General features: G+C 35.0%; 1 protein-coding gene across 2 annotated transcripts in view; it reads right to left on the bottom strand.

The window, feature by feature from the left end:
- USP4 (ubiquitin specific peptidase 4) overlaps positions 1-16946 on the bottom strand; it is a 67514-nt gene that overhangs the window by 27064 nt on the left and 23504 nt on the right. The window contains exons 7-14 of one of the 2 annotated variants that reach the window (XM_051986600.1): positions 16393-16527; positions 15140-15254; positions 13853-14026; positions 9806-9964; positions 7896-8120; positions 6277-6360; positions 5022-5116; positions 2590-2781 (exon numbers count right to left, since the gene is read on the bottom strand). In XM_051986600.1, the coding sequence (XP_051842560.1) occupies positions 2590-2781; positions 5022-5116; positions 6277-6360; positions 7896-8120; positions 9806-9964; positions 13853-14026; positions 15140-15254; positions 16393-16527 (1179 nt within the window). The remainder of the gene's footprint in view (positions 1-2589; positions 2782-5021; positions 5117-6276; positions 6361-7895; positions 8121-9805; positions 9965-13852; positions 14027-15139; positions 15255-16392; positions 16528-16946) is intronic. The other variant, XM_051986608.1, reaches the window with a different exon arrangement.

The raw sequence follows: 16946 nt of genomic DNA, 5'->3' as shown, positions 1-16946 counted from the left end.
GTTTTTTAAATTAAAAAAAAAAAAAGATTTCTTTGGGATATAAGCCCACTAGTAACACTGCTGGATCAAAGAGTATGCACAGTTTGATAACTTTTTGAGCATGGTTCCAAATTGCTCTCCAGAATGGCTGGATGTGTTCACAATTCCACCAACAATGTATTAGTGTCCCTATTTTCCCACATCCCCTCCAACATTCCGCATTATCTTTCCCTGTCATTCTAGCCAATCTGACAAGTGGGTAGTGGTATCTCAGAGTTGTCTTGATTTGCATTTCTCTGATTAATAATGACTTGAAGCATCTTTTCATATGGCTAGAAATAGTTTCAATTTCTTTGAGAATTGTCTGTTCAGGATATTATTGTTCTACAAGAAATGATCATCAGGAAGATTTCAGAAAGGCCTAGAGAGCCTTAAGTTCATATAAGTCTGGAGAGATTTGTAGAAGAGATGTTACGTGAGAAGAACCAAGAGAATACTGTACATGGTAACAACAAGATTACATGATGATCAAGATTAGAGATGGACTTGGCTCTTTTCAATAATGACGTGATTCAGGCCAATTCTAATAGACTTGAAATGGAGAGTGTCACCTGAATTCAAAGAAAGGACTATGGGGACTGAATGTGGATCACAATATAGTATTTTCACCTTTTGTTGTTGTGGCTGTTTGCTTGCTTGATTTTTTTTTTTTCTTTTTGATGTAATGATTAAGTACATGATAAATGTGGAAATATGTTTAGAAGAAATTCACATGTTTAACCTATCTTGGATTATATGCTGTCTAAGGGAAGGGAAAGAGGGAGAGGGAGAAAGAAAAATATGGAACACAAGGTTTTGCAAGAGTGCATGTTGAAAACTATCTTTACACGTGTTTTGAAAAATAAAAAACTATTATTTTAAAAAAAAGTCTACAGTCTTGCAACTGGAAAAAGCTCAGTCACTTTCTAACAACCTAAATCCACAGCTTTTATTTAGACATCTATACCATTCCTTGAACTCTTCAATCAGCTGATTTTCAAGCACCCAAGGGAATCCTTTAATCAGTATAATGAAATAATCACAGATGCATTAGCTACTATCCTAAAAATACAGAATCATCTACTTTACATTTTACCCTGATATTGATCACTTTATACATGTCAAAGTGATCTTCCACCAAAGAACTTCCTGAGTTATAAAGCAAAAAGGAACCAAGAAATAACCTATAATGTGTTCACAATGAATATAATATATAACTTATAATATAATGTAATAAGTTATCTTATTAAGTTATAATATTATAATAGAATATAACTTATAATGTGTCACTGAAAAACTTTAATAACCTGGCTTATTATCTTCCATACAACAATAATTACCATCAGCACTTTATACTTACCTTCCTATGACAAGAGTTTCTAAAATACATAGAATATGTCTCAAAGAAAAAGATTAAAGCAGCCAAATCATTCACAGTTGATTGTCATTAAAACACTACTGTAAATGAGTGCAATGATCTCCCAGTTCTCACTTCACTTTGCACCAGTTCATATAGGTCTTATTATGTTTTGCTGACACCAAATGACTCCTCATTTCTTATACCACAATAGTATTCTTTCACAATCCATTGCCACAACTTGTTTAGCTATTCCCTACTTGGTGGACATCCCCTAAAATTCCAGTTCTTTGCCACCACAAAAGAGCTGCTATAAATATTTTTGTACATATAGGTCCTTTCCTTTTTCTTTGAACTCTTGGGTAGTAGTGGTAATCCAGGTTGAGGATTATAAGGTTAGAAATGACAAAAAGGTTTCAAGTCTCACAGGTTCCTAGGGTGGTGGCTAATGAATCACTAAAATGATAGATAATGAAGTCAAGAAGCAAGGCCAAAATGAGAATAAAAGTTGATTTAGAGGGATAATTGGAAAGACAGAAGGTTATAGATCAAAGAATAGAATTTCAAAATTCAAGATCTTAGACAAATTGCAATTCTTGTCCCATCAAACATGGTGACATCTGGATATAACTATGCCATGCAGAAGAGGGCTAAAGGTCTCTGAAAGTGATAAGGTTAATTTCTACCTTTTCTGAAAATGTCCTATATCTTTTTAATCTTCTAAATTCTAGTAAAGCTTTGTTAAACCTAAAATATTCCTCAAACATAACACCTCTTACAGAAAGCATTTTCTAATAATCTCAAATATTTAGATCACATATAATACTCTTTGCACCTCTTCAAGGGATCAAGGCATTATTACGTGATTCTATTACAGTTTGTGTGTATGTCACATCCTTCTATTACAGTATAAGTACTAGGAAACAAGCATTATAACTTATCTGTAGACTTTGTGGCTATCAACACATTATTTATCACCCATTGTGTGAAAAATCTAATTTTGGCTTAATTTAAAAAGAAAGGATAAGAGATTTTCCAGTACTTAAAGAGTACAATAGGATAGAACCAAGACTCTGGTCTACCTATATACCAACAGGTACTTGTTCAGGGTGTGATGTTCCGGCTTAGAAATGACAAAATGAATTTGCATACCAACTTAATTAAATAAACAGCTCAAACTAAAATGACAACCTGATTGTGCAATAAATACATACCTGATACGTTCACAGATAACTTGGTACAAGTAGTCAATGGTTAATTTGTGCTTTGGGACAGAGATTAACAATGGTTGCCCGTATAGAACAGTCCCAGATGATGTGCTTGTCTGCCTGATTTTCCTCTCTCTGAAGTAAACTGGGAAAGTGACACATTCAGATCCATCTTCTGTTACATTGCAGACTTCATATCTATGTTAATCACAGGAAAAAATAAATTTAACACATGGAACCTGAAAGCATATAATCTGTAAACTAGGAGTGTGGCTATTTGAAACAAGACCATACTAATTATAAAACATGCTATCCAGAACTAAAAGAGCAGAACAAGACATACATACATACGTACATATATATATATATAATTTTAGACATGGCCAATATGAAAATTTGTTTTACTTGACTATAACATGTTTAAAACAGGTTTTGTTTTTCTTTCACTCTCAATCAGTGGAGAAGTTGGGACAGGAGGAAAAGAAAGCAGATTTCTATTGAGTATATTAATATATACATAAATTAAGTGTGTGTGTGAGAGTGTGTGTGTGTGTGTGTGTGTGTGTGTGTGTGTACGTACATACACACATACATATAAAGGAGAAAGAAATAGTCCTTAAGAAGAGAATGCAAAGGTCAATTTAGGGAACTTAAAGATTTTCTACTAAATTCTGAAGCAGCCTCTAAAAGTAAGGCCAAAGTAGACCCTTAATTTACACAATTATGTCTTGTACAGCTTTTACTTCTTATACAATCATCATCTACAATTTTTTCAACAATAAAAAGTAAAACAGACAAAGGGACCAGGAGTTGCTTAAATAAACCTCTTATTTTCTCAATAAGCTAGAGTTTTATTCAAACACTATCACATCTTCTACAAGATAAGACAACTCTTTGACCACAAGTTTTTCAGTGTAATAGATTATTTTTTACTAAGAACCACTCTTCAAAAAAGGAAGCAAATTTGACAAATTAGTTTGCTTTATTTAAAAACCAAACTATAATATGAATAATTATGTACTTTGCAGTGAAAAAAATTAATATTGTCTAATTTACAAAAGTATCCTGAGCTTGTCATTTATTTGATTCAGTGAGACATTTAGGAGTTAAGGTTTGTTGATGTTGTATCATAAAATGTTAATAAAATTATTAATTACTTGTAGTTTTCTTCTCTTCCTTTAGAGGGAGATCTGACCTTGCTGATTTGATTGTTGAAACCCAAAATAAAAAACCTATCATCATAAAGAAATCCAATAACAAAGAGCTCTGGATACAATCTAAGCAAAAAGGAACTCAGTGTTAATTTGATTAAAATATTATGTATGGGTGTGTTAGAAGATAGTATCTTCATAAATTAAAACTGTCAGGTCTCTGAAAAAAGTTCCTTCTCAAGTAGTTTGACCAAGTCCGACCATCTGCTTTGACCTACACAGTATGTATGCAAATCTCTGGCTACCCTTAACTCAGTACATTCTCAGTTTCAAGAAATTAACTTTCAATTTTGAATAGTAGTAATTACTGCTTTTTACAAAAAGAGATTTTTGTAAAAGGATCAAAGTATGTTTTGGGCACTGTATTCATCTGCAAAAATAATCAAAGCAGAAGCAATCTGCCATGTACAAGTTAATGATTATTTTTTTTCCTCAGAGAAAGGAGCAAAGATTAGGCCCCAATTCAAATTTTCCTAGCTATGGTATATAGCTGATTCAGAAAGACAGGTCTTATTTTTTTTTTTCTTCCTCCAATATCCACTATAAAAATGACAATAAGCACTACATTTACTAAAGCCCCATCATAAATTATGTGTATGAGGGAGGGAGGAACAGAAGAATACTTTATTCAAATCTTTGAATTTTTTCACTTTTGGAAATATAACAAAATGGATTTTTTGCTCAAGAAAGACATTCCAGAAGAGAGAAACATAGGGACCTCCTATTAATTACCAATCTGCTAGATTAGGAATAAAGCCCAGAACAGTGAAGTATCTTTACAAAGAAAAAACTATATCAAAGATTTAAATTAAATGTTCTTTCCACTCCACCATGATTCCATAGATGAAAATTTGTCTTTATTTCTCTTCCTCCACTGAGATTAGTAGCAATACAACCTTTCAATCAAACATATTCTTGATAGTAAACAAAAAAATTTAAACTCCTGTGCATTTAATATATTTGAATTTAAAAAGTAACATCTGTTCTCTTAGACATTCAACTTCTAAGCATCATGTTAACAAAGTTCTTGTCCTGTTGGGCTCTGCAGTGCCCCAGCGTTGGCATCTATTCACAGCTATCCATTATTGTCCTTAAAATACACCTATTGATATACTACCACTTGTCAAATATGTCAACAAATTAAATCTGATAATGACCATTAAGGAAAACTAAAACTTGTGGCATGTATTCTCTGTACTGAAAACTTACAAATAGTTGAATACTTACACAAAGATGTCATCCCGGGTCATAATATGATTTAAACCTTCATCCATTTGAAAAATTTTGTGGAACCGGTGATTATACACATCTGTGACCACCATCTAAGAGTCAATAACCACAGAAAGATTACTTGTTTGAGAGCCTGTCATTAGCCAAAACAAACATAAAATAACAATAGTCCCTCCTCTTTGTAAGAACATTATAAAGGGCTTACACATTCATTATCTCAATGGATTCTCACACTAACAGAGGTGAAATAGGCTGGGCAGGAATAAGTAGCCTCATTTTATAAATGAGGAAATAAATCCCAAGAGATAAAGTAAATTGTCCAAAGCCACCCTTGGTCTAATTACTAATCCATGCTCTTTCAATTATACCATACTGCCCCAAGGAAAAAAATGCTTGTAAGTTTGACTACTTACAGGGCACCAAGTTATGGGAACTGAGGCCAGTTCATTTTACTCTTCTTTAAAAAAACCCAGCTGTATCTGGAGGTTCTTTCACCACCACTCCTCAACAATTCCAGTTATCCTAAGCTCAAGATGGTGACTTCAGCCAAAGAAAATTGGATATTTATAGGGAGTTTTGTTTATGAAATTGAAATAAAAACAAAATCAATATCACATTGCTTGTCTTTTCAAGAGGCCCTTGTCTTCAAGGGCAGGAAGAGTGAGAGAATTTATAGCCAATTTTTAAAAAAATATTACCAAAATTTTTGTAATGTAACTGAGAAACATTTAACAAAATAATGAGAATATGTTTTTTAAAATACACAAAAAGGGGCAGCTAGGTGGTGCAGTGGATAGAGCACCAGTCCTGAAGTCTGGAAGACTTCAGTTCAAATTGGATCTCAGACACTTAACACTTCCTAGCTGTGTGACCCTAGGCAAGTCACTTAACTCCAATTGCCTCAGCAAAAACAAACAAATTAATTAAAATACACAAAAGAAAAAAAACCCTGAAATGAGAGCCTATTTCCACTCAAATAAATTCAGGATGGCTGGCCCACTGAATTGAGAGGAACAAATTCATGAACAGCAAGCTTAAAATAAAAAGTAATGGAAACTTTCTAATGCTTCCTATAAAACACCTAGAGGCATTACCATTGCACCTCAAAACGACTCCAAGTGCTGCTGATGGACAAGGCCATCAAAATTCTGAGGGGCATTAATAAAGGAGCATTAATGATATGCCTAGTAAGTGGCAATTCACAAGCAGTTTAACTCTAATTACTATACTTAATTTTATTAAAACTTCTTACATTTTCAGCAGCGATACCAGAGAGCTTTGAGAGAGCCTCACACAAGTCAGACACAGCCCCCATCATCGGTACAGTCACACGATACTATGAGGACAAAAAGAACATAAAAAGACTCAGGAAAGAAACAGATGAAAGATAATCAAAGTAGAGACAGGTGTGCAGGGATCTAGCGTCACTGTAGTTTCCTTACACAGCTATCATGACATATCCCTAAACCCATTCAACCCAGAATAAAGGCATGGGCCTGCAAAGGTTATCCCTGCCCTCTAGAGCCTCAGAAAATTAAACAACAGAACAAATCTAAACAAAGTCAACACCTCATCTTTATAATAAGGGCAGCGGGCAGTGTGAAATTGTATTAACTTCTTTTCTACCTAAAAGTTAAATTAGTTTGTTCTTAATATTTATTTGTAGAGTAGAATGATCAAAGGACAAGGAATTCTTAAGATTCAGGGATTTATAGATTAAGAGTTTTAAGGACCTTAAAGACCTTTAAGTCCAACCTATTCATTTTGTAGAGTAAGAAACAGAAGCCTAGAGAGATGGCTTGAACAAGGTTATTTTGAAAGTGAATGGCACTACTAATTGAACCAGATACCCTGGTTCTTAATCCAACAGGCTTTACAAATTCATTATTACTTTTAGGTGTTTTTGGTCATGAACCTTACAAAGTGCTTTGTACTTAACTTGGTACTCATAGGATCAACTACAGAGCTAAAAAGGACACTGGGGGCCAATGAGTCCAAAATTCTCATTTTACAAGCTAGTGTAAGTAAAAGAACTGAAATTTGTACTGAGGTCCTTGTGACTTTAACTCAAACACACCTTCCAGTAAACTACATAAAAAGTCTTGTGATGTTATTATATCCTAGCCTAACTGGTAGTCATAAGTTAGCTATATCTTTATGTATGTATCCCATTCTTAATCCAGGATAATGAACTCCCTAAGTCAAGGAAGCTTATCTTAACTATATCCCCCGAGAACCTAGTACAAATCTAAAACTTTGTGGTTGATAGAATTGCCTTGTTTAAGAACATATTGAATCAATTATTTAAATTGTGTAATTCACTATATGAATTTTAGGCATTGCTACTGCAACCACTACTACTGAGATAAAAAGTATTCTTCCTTTATTTATTCTTCCTTTATTTCTCCAAAGTTTTAATTCACATTCCCCTCAACAAGACATCCAGATAACTTTAGCTATTAGCACAGTATTTAGGCAAAAACAGTAATGTGAGGTCATAGAGGAGTCTAAATCCTCAAGTCAAATATGTTTTACACCAGGTGTACATAAGTCCCATCACTTTCTCTCTCAACCCAAAGACCCAGTGAACATCTCTGGACCTCAGGTCTGATATATTCCATATGATAAATGGAATTCTAAATTTTCAAAAGTCAAAGTTTCCAATATTCCAATAATATATAGTAACTTCCAAGTGCTCAGTGTAAAGGTCCAGCCTTAAGCAAGACTTATGTTTGAAGGCTACCTATACTCTTTCTTGCAAACACCTATCCAGCACTTGTAATTCTAAAAGCACCCGGAGACTAATGCTACTTCAAAGCTAAAAACTAATATCTGGATGAAATCTGAATGAAAACTGAGCAGGATACATACCTGGGTAGGCCTACACTGCGGATCTGCAGAAACCAAGAATACCTCCATAGTGCGATCTTTCTTCAGGGGCAAGGGGAGAGTTAAATAACAGAATGGGTCAAAAGTCACAGAAATTTTAGAACATTCTGGGCAGACCAATGTAGATTTGAAAAGGCCATGGAAAGTATCCACTATCACAGAATCATTCCTTAACCTGTGATTCTCCCATGCTTCCTTTGCCACCACCTAAAAAGAGAGGAAAAGAGACTAGATAAGCAAGATTTCTACTTTACACATTTTGTTTATGGGATTTCCAAGGAGCAATCCAAGGCAGTCTATATGTCTATCTATAGAAGCAAAATAACAATTTTTTCCTAAAATAAGAAACAGAAAATAAGAGTAAGAAAATTAACAGGACTTAATAAGTCATGAGTAATTCCCACATTCCCCTCTTCTACCCCAAAGACCCAGTGACCATCTCTAGGCCTCAGTTCCATTCCTTTTAAAATGAACTATATAGCAGAGTGGTCTGGGCATCAGGAAACCCCAAGTTTGAATACTACCTCAAATATTCTCTAGCTGTGTAGTCCTGAACAAGTCAGTCTACTTTCCTCAGTCCATTTCCTGATTAGTAAAAGGAGGAAAACAAGGAAAAAAGAAGAGGAAGAGGGCAATCCTCTCTAAGAGAGCAGCCAGGAGGCTCAAAGGAAATAGCCTGTGTGGAACACCTTATAACCCTGAAGTAATTTGCAAATGCCAGTTATCATTGGCACCATTATTTACTGAGGAGAGAAAACGCAGAAAGCTTCTAACATTTCTGCCAGCTCCAATCCTTACAACTCTCTACATCACGTAACACATGATTGGGGCAGACTATTGATTCATAGATTCACTTGTGTATCCTCTCAGCAAGAGATGGCAGCCGCTTTGATATTTCCAGGAAGTACCAACTACTACTACATTGATGAAGTCCTGAGATTTGAACTGTGAGATTGTTCCAGATTGTATTAGACAAAAACATAACCCTACTGCATTTTTTCTATCCAGTCTTTTTTCCTTTAAGGAGTTTCAAATGCTTTGTTGATGTTATTGATGCCCAGTATTAAAAAAAAAAGTACCTGTTATCAGTTTCGTATTTTATAGTCTAAAAAAGCAAGATAATGCTTATAACATTTAGTTAGCAGAGTAACTAAACAATGAAGCTGGCAGATAAACTTGGATTTTAATAATAAAGAATAGTAACTTAGTCTGACATCTATAAGCTGTGGCCAACAAGACAGGATTTCATCCCTAGGAAACAATGATCCAAAAAGAAAGTCTGTCAAAAGACCTCGTCATTTTCAAGAGGTCCTTTCTTTCTTTCTTTTTTGTTTTGTTTTGTTTTTGTTTATTTTGGATTTTCTGTTGAGGCAATTGAGGTTAAGTGACTTGCCCAGCCACATAGCTAGGAAGTATTAAGTGTCTGAGGCCAGATTTGAACTCAAGTACTCCTGACTTCAGGGCTGGGCTTTATCCACTGAGCCATGTAACTACCCCTAGTCCTATCTTTCTTAAGAATTTATTGATCTGCATTATGACACTTCAACAGCAATACTATATGAGGATATATTCTGATGGAAGTAGATATCTTCGACAATGAGAAGATCCAATTCAGTTCCAATTGATCAATGTTGGACAGAACCAGCTACACCCAGAGAAAGAACACTGGGAAATGAATGTGGACTACTTGCATTTATTTAAGATATACTTTAACATGTATAACATGTATGAGACTGCCTGCCATCTAGGGGAGGGGGTAGATAGAGGGATAGTTTCCCTTGGAACAGAAGTGATTGCAAGGGACAATGTTGAAAAATTACCCATGCATATGTCCTGTCAATAAAAAGCTATAATTAAAAAAAAAATTATTGATCTGACATCAAATATCATACCAAGTCAGGTCGGCCATTAGCATCCTTTAACTCCAAGTATGGTTTCTTCTTTACACGATTCAGATCCTCATGTAATCCATCCAGAAGAAAAGCCAACAACTCTTGAGAATCCTGTTGCTGGTAACCCGAAAACTGAGGAGCAAAACGACCAACCTGGGTCTGAACAGAAACAAAAATATAATTTTTAAAATAAGTTGATTAACATTTCCCAAAGCAATTTCAGTAGGGCACACCATTATAGGACAGCTCTCCCCTTCCAAGCTGACATCAATCCATTAATTAGTATTTTGGGGGCATAATGATTCAATTGCTAACCAAAGCTGTGATTTCACTGGGGAAAATGATCCTTCCTCTATATCTTCTATGCTTTGATAGAAAATGCTTAACAAGATGCTGTGACCAAAAAAAGGCATTATATAAGACTCTTCTGAAGATAAATACACAATCCAATCCTAGGCTCATTTGAAAAGGCTCTCAAGCTTGATAGGACCCACCAGAGTTTATGTCACTTTCTTCAGACCAAGCCATCACCACTGCACTGTGAGGTACTGAAAGCATATTTTGATGAAGGAAATTAAAATATCAAAAGAAATAGTGTAGAAATTACAATTAATCACAAGCCCCAATATAAGCTTCTGGCAGAACCCAAATCTCCATTGTGTGCATACAAAACAAAGGTTAAAATAGACAGATTTCCTGGTGATAAGAGACCCCATTCAAAAGGAACCATGCCAGGATGCTTCAACAAATACAAAACTAGTAATAAAATGTTGGGTGACATGATCAAATTAGATTACAAGGGAAAATATTTGATATACTGATGCAGTATTTCCTTTCAATCTCTCACATTTACATTTATCTAAATCGTTTTGAGGCTATTTCACTTTACCCTAAACCTCTTTGCAATAATACATATTTTATTTTTTTAAAGAATAGATTTTGTTTATCAAAATACATGCAATATATATTGGATTTAACACACACACACACACACACACACACACACACACACACACACACACACATAAAAAACCTGTTTAACATATACTATATTACCTGCCATCTAGGGGAGGGACTGGGGGATAAAATTTGGAACACAAGATTTTGCAGGGTCAATGTTGAAAAAATTATACATGCATATGTTTTGAAAATGAAAAGCTTTAATAAAAATTTTTTTTAAAAACCAGCTCTGAGGTATCACTTCATACTTCTCAGATAGGCTAAAATGACAAGAAAAGATAATAATAAATGTTGGAGAGGATGTGGGAAAACTGGGACACTAATGCATTCTGGATAGCCAAAGGACTATCAAATTGTGCATATTCTTTGACCCAGCAAGGCCACTACTGGGTCTTTATCCCAAGGAAATCATAAAGAAGAGAAAAAGAACCACCTGTGCAAAAATGTTTGTAGTGACTTTTTTTGTGGTGGCAAAGAATTAGAAAATGACTAGATACCCATCACTTAAGTCATGGCTGAAAATAGGTTATGGTATTTGAAGGTAATAGAATATTATTGTTCTATAAAAAATGATGAATAAGCTGATTTTAGAAAGGCCTGGAAAGATTTACATGAATTAATGCTGAAAGAAACAAACAGATCCAGGAATACATTGAACACAATAACAGCAAGAATACGCAATGAACAATGATCAACTATGAAAGACTTGTTTCTTCTCAGTGATTCAATGATCCAAAGCAATTCCAACAGACTTTTGACAGAAAATTTCATCTGTATCCAAAAAAAGAACTATGATGAGAATGAATGTAAATCAACACATATTATGTTCATTTCTTTTTTCTGTTTTTTTTTTTTGACCATGGTTTTTCCCTCTTGCTCTGATTTTTCTCTCCCAACATGATTTATAAAGCAATGTGTATTAAAAATAAATTTTTTAAAAAAGAAATTAGATTTCAAGCAATAGTTTACACCAAAACCCAAGATAAGCTCCAAATTAATACATAACCTAAAAATAAAAATAAAAAATAAAAAAGCACATCATAAGCAAATTAAAAGAACAATGAAATTACCTTTAAAACCCATGGATAGGGAAAGAGTTCATGATCAAGTATGGGATCAAGAGTACAGAAAATAAAAAGGGCAACTCTGATTACATAAAATTTAAAAGTTTGCACAAACCCAATGCATTTAAAATTAGAAGGGAAACAGTTAAAAAAAAAAGGTTGCAGCAACTTTCTCTGATCAAAGTATCATTCCCAAGTATTAAAGGAACTAATTATAAATAAGAGCCTTAAAAAATTTATGTGATGATCAACTCTAACAGACTTGGCTCTTCAACAATGAAGTAATTCAGGCCAATTACAATGGTCTTGTGATGGAAAGGGCATCTGCACACACAAGAGAGACTGTGGAGACTGAATGTGATATGTAATAACATAGTATTTTCACTTCTTTTGTTATGTGCTTGCCTTCTTTTCTTTATCATTTTTTCCTTTTTGATGTGATTTTTCTTGTGTATCATGATAAATGTGGAAATAGGTATAGAAGAATTGCACATATTTAACATACAATGGATTACTTAGAATCTAGGGGAAACAAATGGGGGGAAGAAGAGAAAAACTTGGAACACAGGGTTTTGCAACAATGAATGGATATTTATTTAACATGTATTGGTCTACTTGCCATCTAGTGGAGGGAAGAAGGGGAAAAATTGGAACAAAAGATTTTGCAATTGTCAATGCTGAAAAATTACCCATGCATATACCTTGTAAATAAAAAGCTACAATAAGAAAGTTTTTAAAAAAGAATGAATGTTGAAAACTATCTTTGCATGTATTTTGAAAATTAAAAGCTATTATTAAAAATAATCAAAAAGCCATTCCCCAATTGACAAATGGTCAAAAGGATGTGAAAAGGGAGTTTTCAAAGGAAAAAGCCCTAATTATCTGTAGCCATAAAAATGGCTAGTGTCTATACAACACTTTAAGTGGCAAAGCACTTTACAAATATTTCACAGATGAGGAAATTGAAGTTCAGAGAGGTTGATATCTCACCCAGAGTTACAAACGTGGGAATTTAAGGCTGGATTTTAAGTGTCAATGCTGTCTAGTCGCCAGTCTCCACATGAAACCATGATTACACCTCAACCCAGAGGGGCAAATGTAACAAAAAAGGAAAATAATAAATGTTTGAAGGGCTGTGGGAAAACAAGCACACTGATGCCCTGCTAGTGAAATTGTCAATCAGCAAAGCATTCTGAAAAGCAATGAAAAACTATAGCTCAAAAATAAATAAATTCTACATACTGTTTGAGCCAGTGAGACCATAATTAAGCATATGCCCAAGAAGATCCTTGAAAGAAAAAAATATTCTACCTGTATAAAAATATTTATAGAAGTTCTTTTTCTCATGGCAAAGAATTAGAAACTAAGGGGATGACTATCAAATGGAGAACAACTAATATATGATAAAAATGAATTACTATTGTGGTATAAGAAATGATGAAAGAATTATTTCAAAGAAAATTGGGAAGACTTATATGAACTGATGCAGAGTCAAGCAAGCAGAACCAGGAGAATCTATGCTATAACTACAGCACTTGAAAACAAACAATTTTTAAATCTTTTAAGAACTCTGATCAAGGCCATGATTAACTCCAAGTCCAAAGGATCAATGATGAAGAATGGTACCCAGAAGGGGGAAAGAAGATGGAAGATACAAATATGTAGAATGAGCCAAACATTTCTAGACAAAGTCAATAGGGGAATTTGTCTTGCTTGACTATATTTGTTATAAAGATTCTGGTTTTTCTTCCCTCATAGAAGTGAAAGAATGAGAAAAAGTAAATGCTTAATCATTAAAAAAAAAAAAAAAAAGTTTTGGGGAAGCTAGGTGGCACAATGGACAGAGCACCAGCCCTGAAGTCAGGAGGAGCTGAGTTCAAATTTGGCCTCAGATACACTTCCTAGCTATGTGACCCTGGGCAAGTAACTTAACACCAACTACCTCAGCCAAAAAAAAAAAGTTTTAACTTAAAAAAGAAAGGAATGAAAATTAAGCAATTCTCATAAAGGAATGTCTACCTACTTTGAACATCCGTGGGGCCACTTGGGTGTTCCTCCCAGACCACATCTGTTTGATGAGTTCAGCATAGGCCTCAGCAATTTCCCCTTTCATTCCCAGAGGATTGTCTCGGTTGATTTCAGCTTCGTATTCATTTTTTAGAAAGTATTCGGTCAATGGTGCAGTGTTACTCAAGCACTGAAAAGAGAATTCTGTCAGGGCACACATATCCTTATTAAAATAAGTAAGGATGTAAAGAATAGCCAAATATATTAATCAATAACATGTACAAAATAATCAAATCCTAAAGTAGTCAATTTTCATCTTTTCAAAGTAAAACTCTTAGAAGTTTCCAAAAGGTACTAAGAATGAGCATCCACAGACTACTGATACAGCTGAAAGAGTCTTATGCTTACATAATATTCAACATGCACTATTTTATTCTGTACTATGCACATTTATTCTGTACTATGATTAGCAATAGTGCCAAGACCCAGGTGTCTTGCCTCAGTTCAGCATTCATTCCATTAAGCCAACCCAGTGGATACAAAAAACTCCCATTAACATTAATGTATCTAATTCTTCCTACAACACGTCATACTTTTGGAAATTCAAGATAAAATGAGATACTTAAGCTCACTTTGAGTCAATAGCCTTTAACTTTCTCTGAGTTTATTAAACTCCAAAGGGAGCAATTCTGAGCCAGGCTTTCTGAAATAATTGGCATGCTGTATTATTGCCTATGTGTAAAGTTTACAGGCAGAGCAAAGGTGTAGATTGTTAAAAGCTACCAGATAATTCTGCAGGCCATGGGGCAAGTGCACCAATATTCTCAGGGAGTCTCTAACCCTTAGAAAGAACCCTTAAAATTGAACTTTGTATACATAACTTTATCTCTATCTTTTCCCCCCCCATTTGAAGAAGGCAGGGACCTAGGCTTGTCTATCTCTTTTTAATATTTCCCAAGCTGCATGCATTGGTTCTTAAGTGTTTACCCCATGAGTTAGTGAACCTAAGAAAAGAATTCTGGTACCCTAAAGAATAATTGTATCTTCCAATATTAAAATATTTTAGCATCTACATTTGGCACCTAACAAATTAGAGAAAGAGTGGTGGAGGAATGATTCAGGGCTCTTTAAAACTTGAGCTTGGGAACCTGTAGAACACAGAAAACCAGAAGTTGACTATGGAAAGTGCAACAGGTTTATGCACCACAGCTGTCACAACTTCCAATAATTTGAAAATTCCTGGGAAAATCATGTTGTCTTGGACAACTAGTTAATTATTTAGATGGAGGTTTTGCACCTCTACCTGCAAAGCAGAATTCATGAAGCAGGTGTTCCCCAGGTTTCCAAGTCCACAAAGCCCAGGCTGAGTGTGAGATTGAGACTCTCGGCAACTATAAGAATTGGAGAAGCCAGAACCTCTGGAAGAAAACAGAAACACTCATCAGAAATAGAAGAATATATTGAACAACAAACGTGTACAGATGACCCATTACAGGGTTCTACTCTTCATTCCACTCCACCTCCTATTAAATTTATCTAGCTAGGTACATCAAACCTCAATTCAACAGCATTTCACAATCAAGGAAGGGACCACATTAGTGCTTTATTCTAAATCTTGCTCATCTGTAAATAATGGAGAGACTGAATAGGGGCTAGACCTGTCATTTCATCACATATAGGGAACACCCCAGTGACAAATTATTTCTTACAGGATAGCACCCTCTCTCTGCCACTTGTCATCTTAGAGGTGACCTAAAGAAATGAAAAGTTAAGGTGATTGTACAGGATCACAAAGCCAGTAAGTGTGAGAGATGGGATTAAAACCTGGGTCTTCATTTGAAATCAGTTCTCTCTTCATAATGCTGCCATACTGCCTCTCCCTTAATGGAGAGGAAGTCTAAATTCTTCTCATCTTGCAGAGTGAAGTAAATATTAGTTTTGAAAAAAGCTGGGTTCTGCCTAGATACTAGACACAAACAAGATTAGCTTGTAGCTTGTACCCAATTCCTGGCTGCCTCCTTCCATTTTTCTGAACTGGCAGTTATACTTCTCTCTCTTCCCTGATATTACATGGTTGTTATGATTTTTAAAAAGGGAGGGAAGGAGTTTCCTGAAGCAAGGGGGGTGGGGGTGGAGAGGGATGGAAACAGATGAATATACAAGAATTTGCTACTCTCTGTGATCTTTAGCTAGGTTATAATTACTAAAAATAAAATTATAAAACTGTGATAGTACCACAGCAATAGTCACATATAGAGCAGAAAAAAAATAGTTGGGTTAATGTTGTAAAAACACAACTAGAAGGCACAAGCTGGGGGGATGGAGAGGGAAGAGGGAGAAACTACATAAAGTGGCTACAGAACTGACTAAAACAACAGGGAAAAGGCCCTGCTGCCCCCTCCCCCCTCAAAAAAAAAAAAAAAAACCACTATGGGGAATGAGCAAATCCTAAGCCCATCACAATGAGGGCAGACACAGGTGGCAGACATTCAAAGCTTGAAGTGAGAGGAAAAGATGCCAAGGAAAGAGAAGCAGTGAGAAAAGTCCCGCTCTTACCCCCTGCTGAGACCGGAGCTGTGCACGCCAGAAGAGTTAGCACTATCACCATTTGTAATGGGAGAAGCAGACATGGAGGAATAGGAGCTTGCTGATGATTTTGGAGAGGTAGTAAAAGCTCTGCTAGTGCTTGATCTGGGAGAGAGGAGAGAAGCAGGAATAATGCTACTGATTTTTATAGTGCCTCAGAGCACTTTTCAAGGACAGGAAACATGCTCAATTACTCGATATGAAAAGTTCATTTTCAGGTAACTTCAAGGCAGGTCCCAGATACACAAGGGTAAGAAATTCAAAATTTTCCTTTCTTCTGGCCTTACATATATCTGGGTTTCCCTAAGTGGTCATGCACAACATGTTCAGGATGAAAAATCATTTATGCTTTTTTAACAGAATTCCTTGTAAAAGAATGAAAGAACAACAACAGTAAAATTTTATAGTGAAGTAGTTTCCTTAAAAGTTTGAATAAAGTAATTAGACAGTGAAAAATCCTCTTTAGCAGAATAGAAGTTTCTCAATGGCAGAAAATGCTTTGTTTTTTTCTTTGCATTCCCAAC

The sequence above is a fragment of the Antechinus flavipes genome, chromosome 1, assembly GCF_016432865.1.
Source record: "Antechinus flavipes isolate AdamAnt ecotype Samford, QLD, Australia chromosome 1, AdamAnt_v2, whole genome shotgun sequence".
In the NCBI taxonomy this organism is placed as follows: Eukaryota; Metazoa; Chordata; class Mammalia; order Dasyuromorphia; family Dasyuridae; genus Antechinus; species Antechinus flavipes.
Note: the sequence above shows the minus strand (reverse complement) of the source record. Positions and strands in the feature narration are given on the sequence as shown.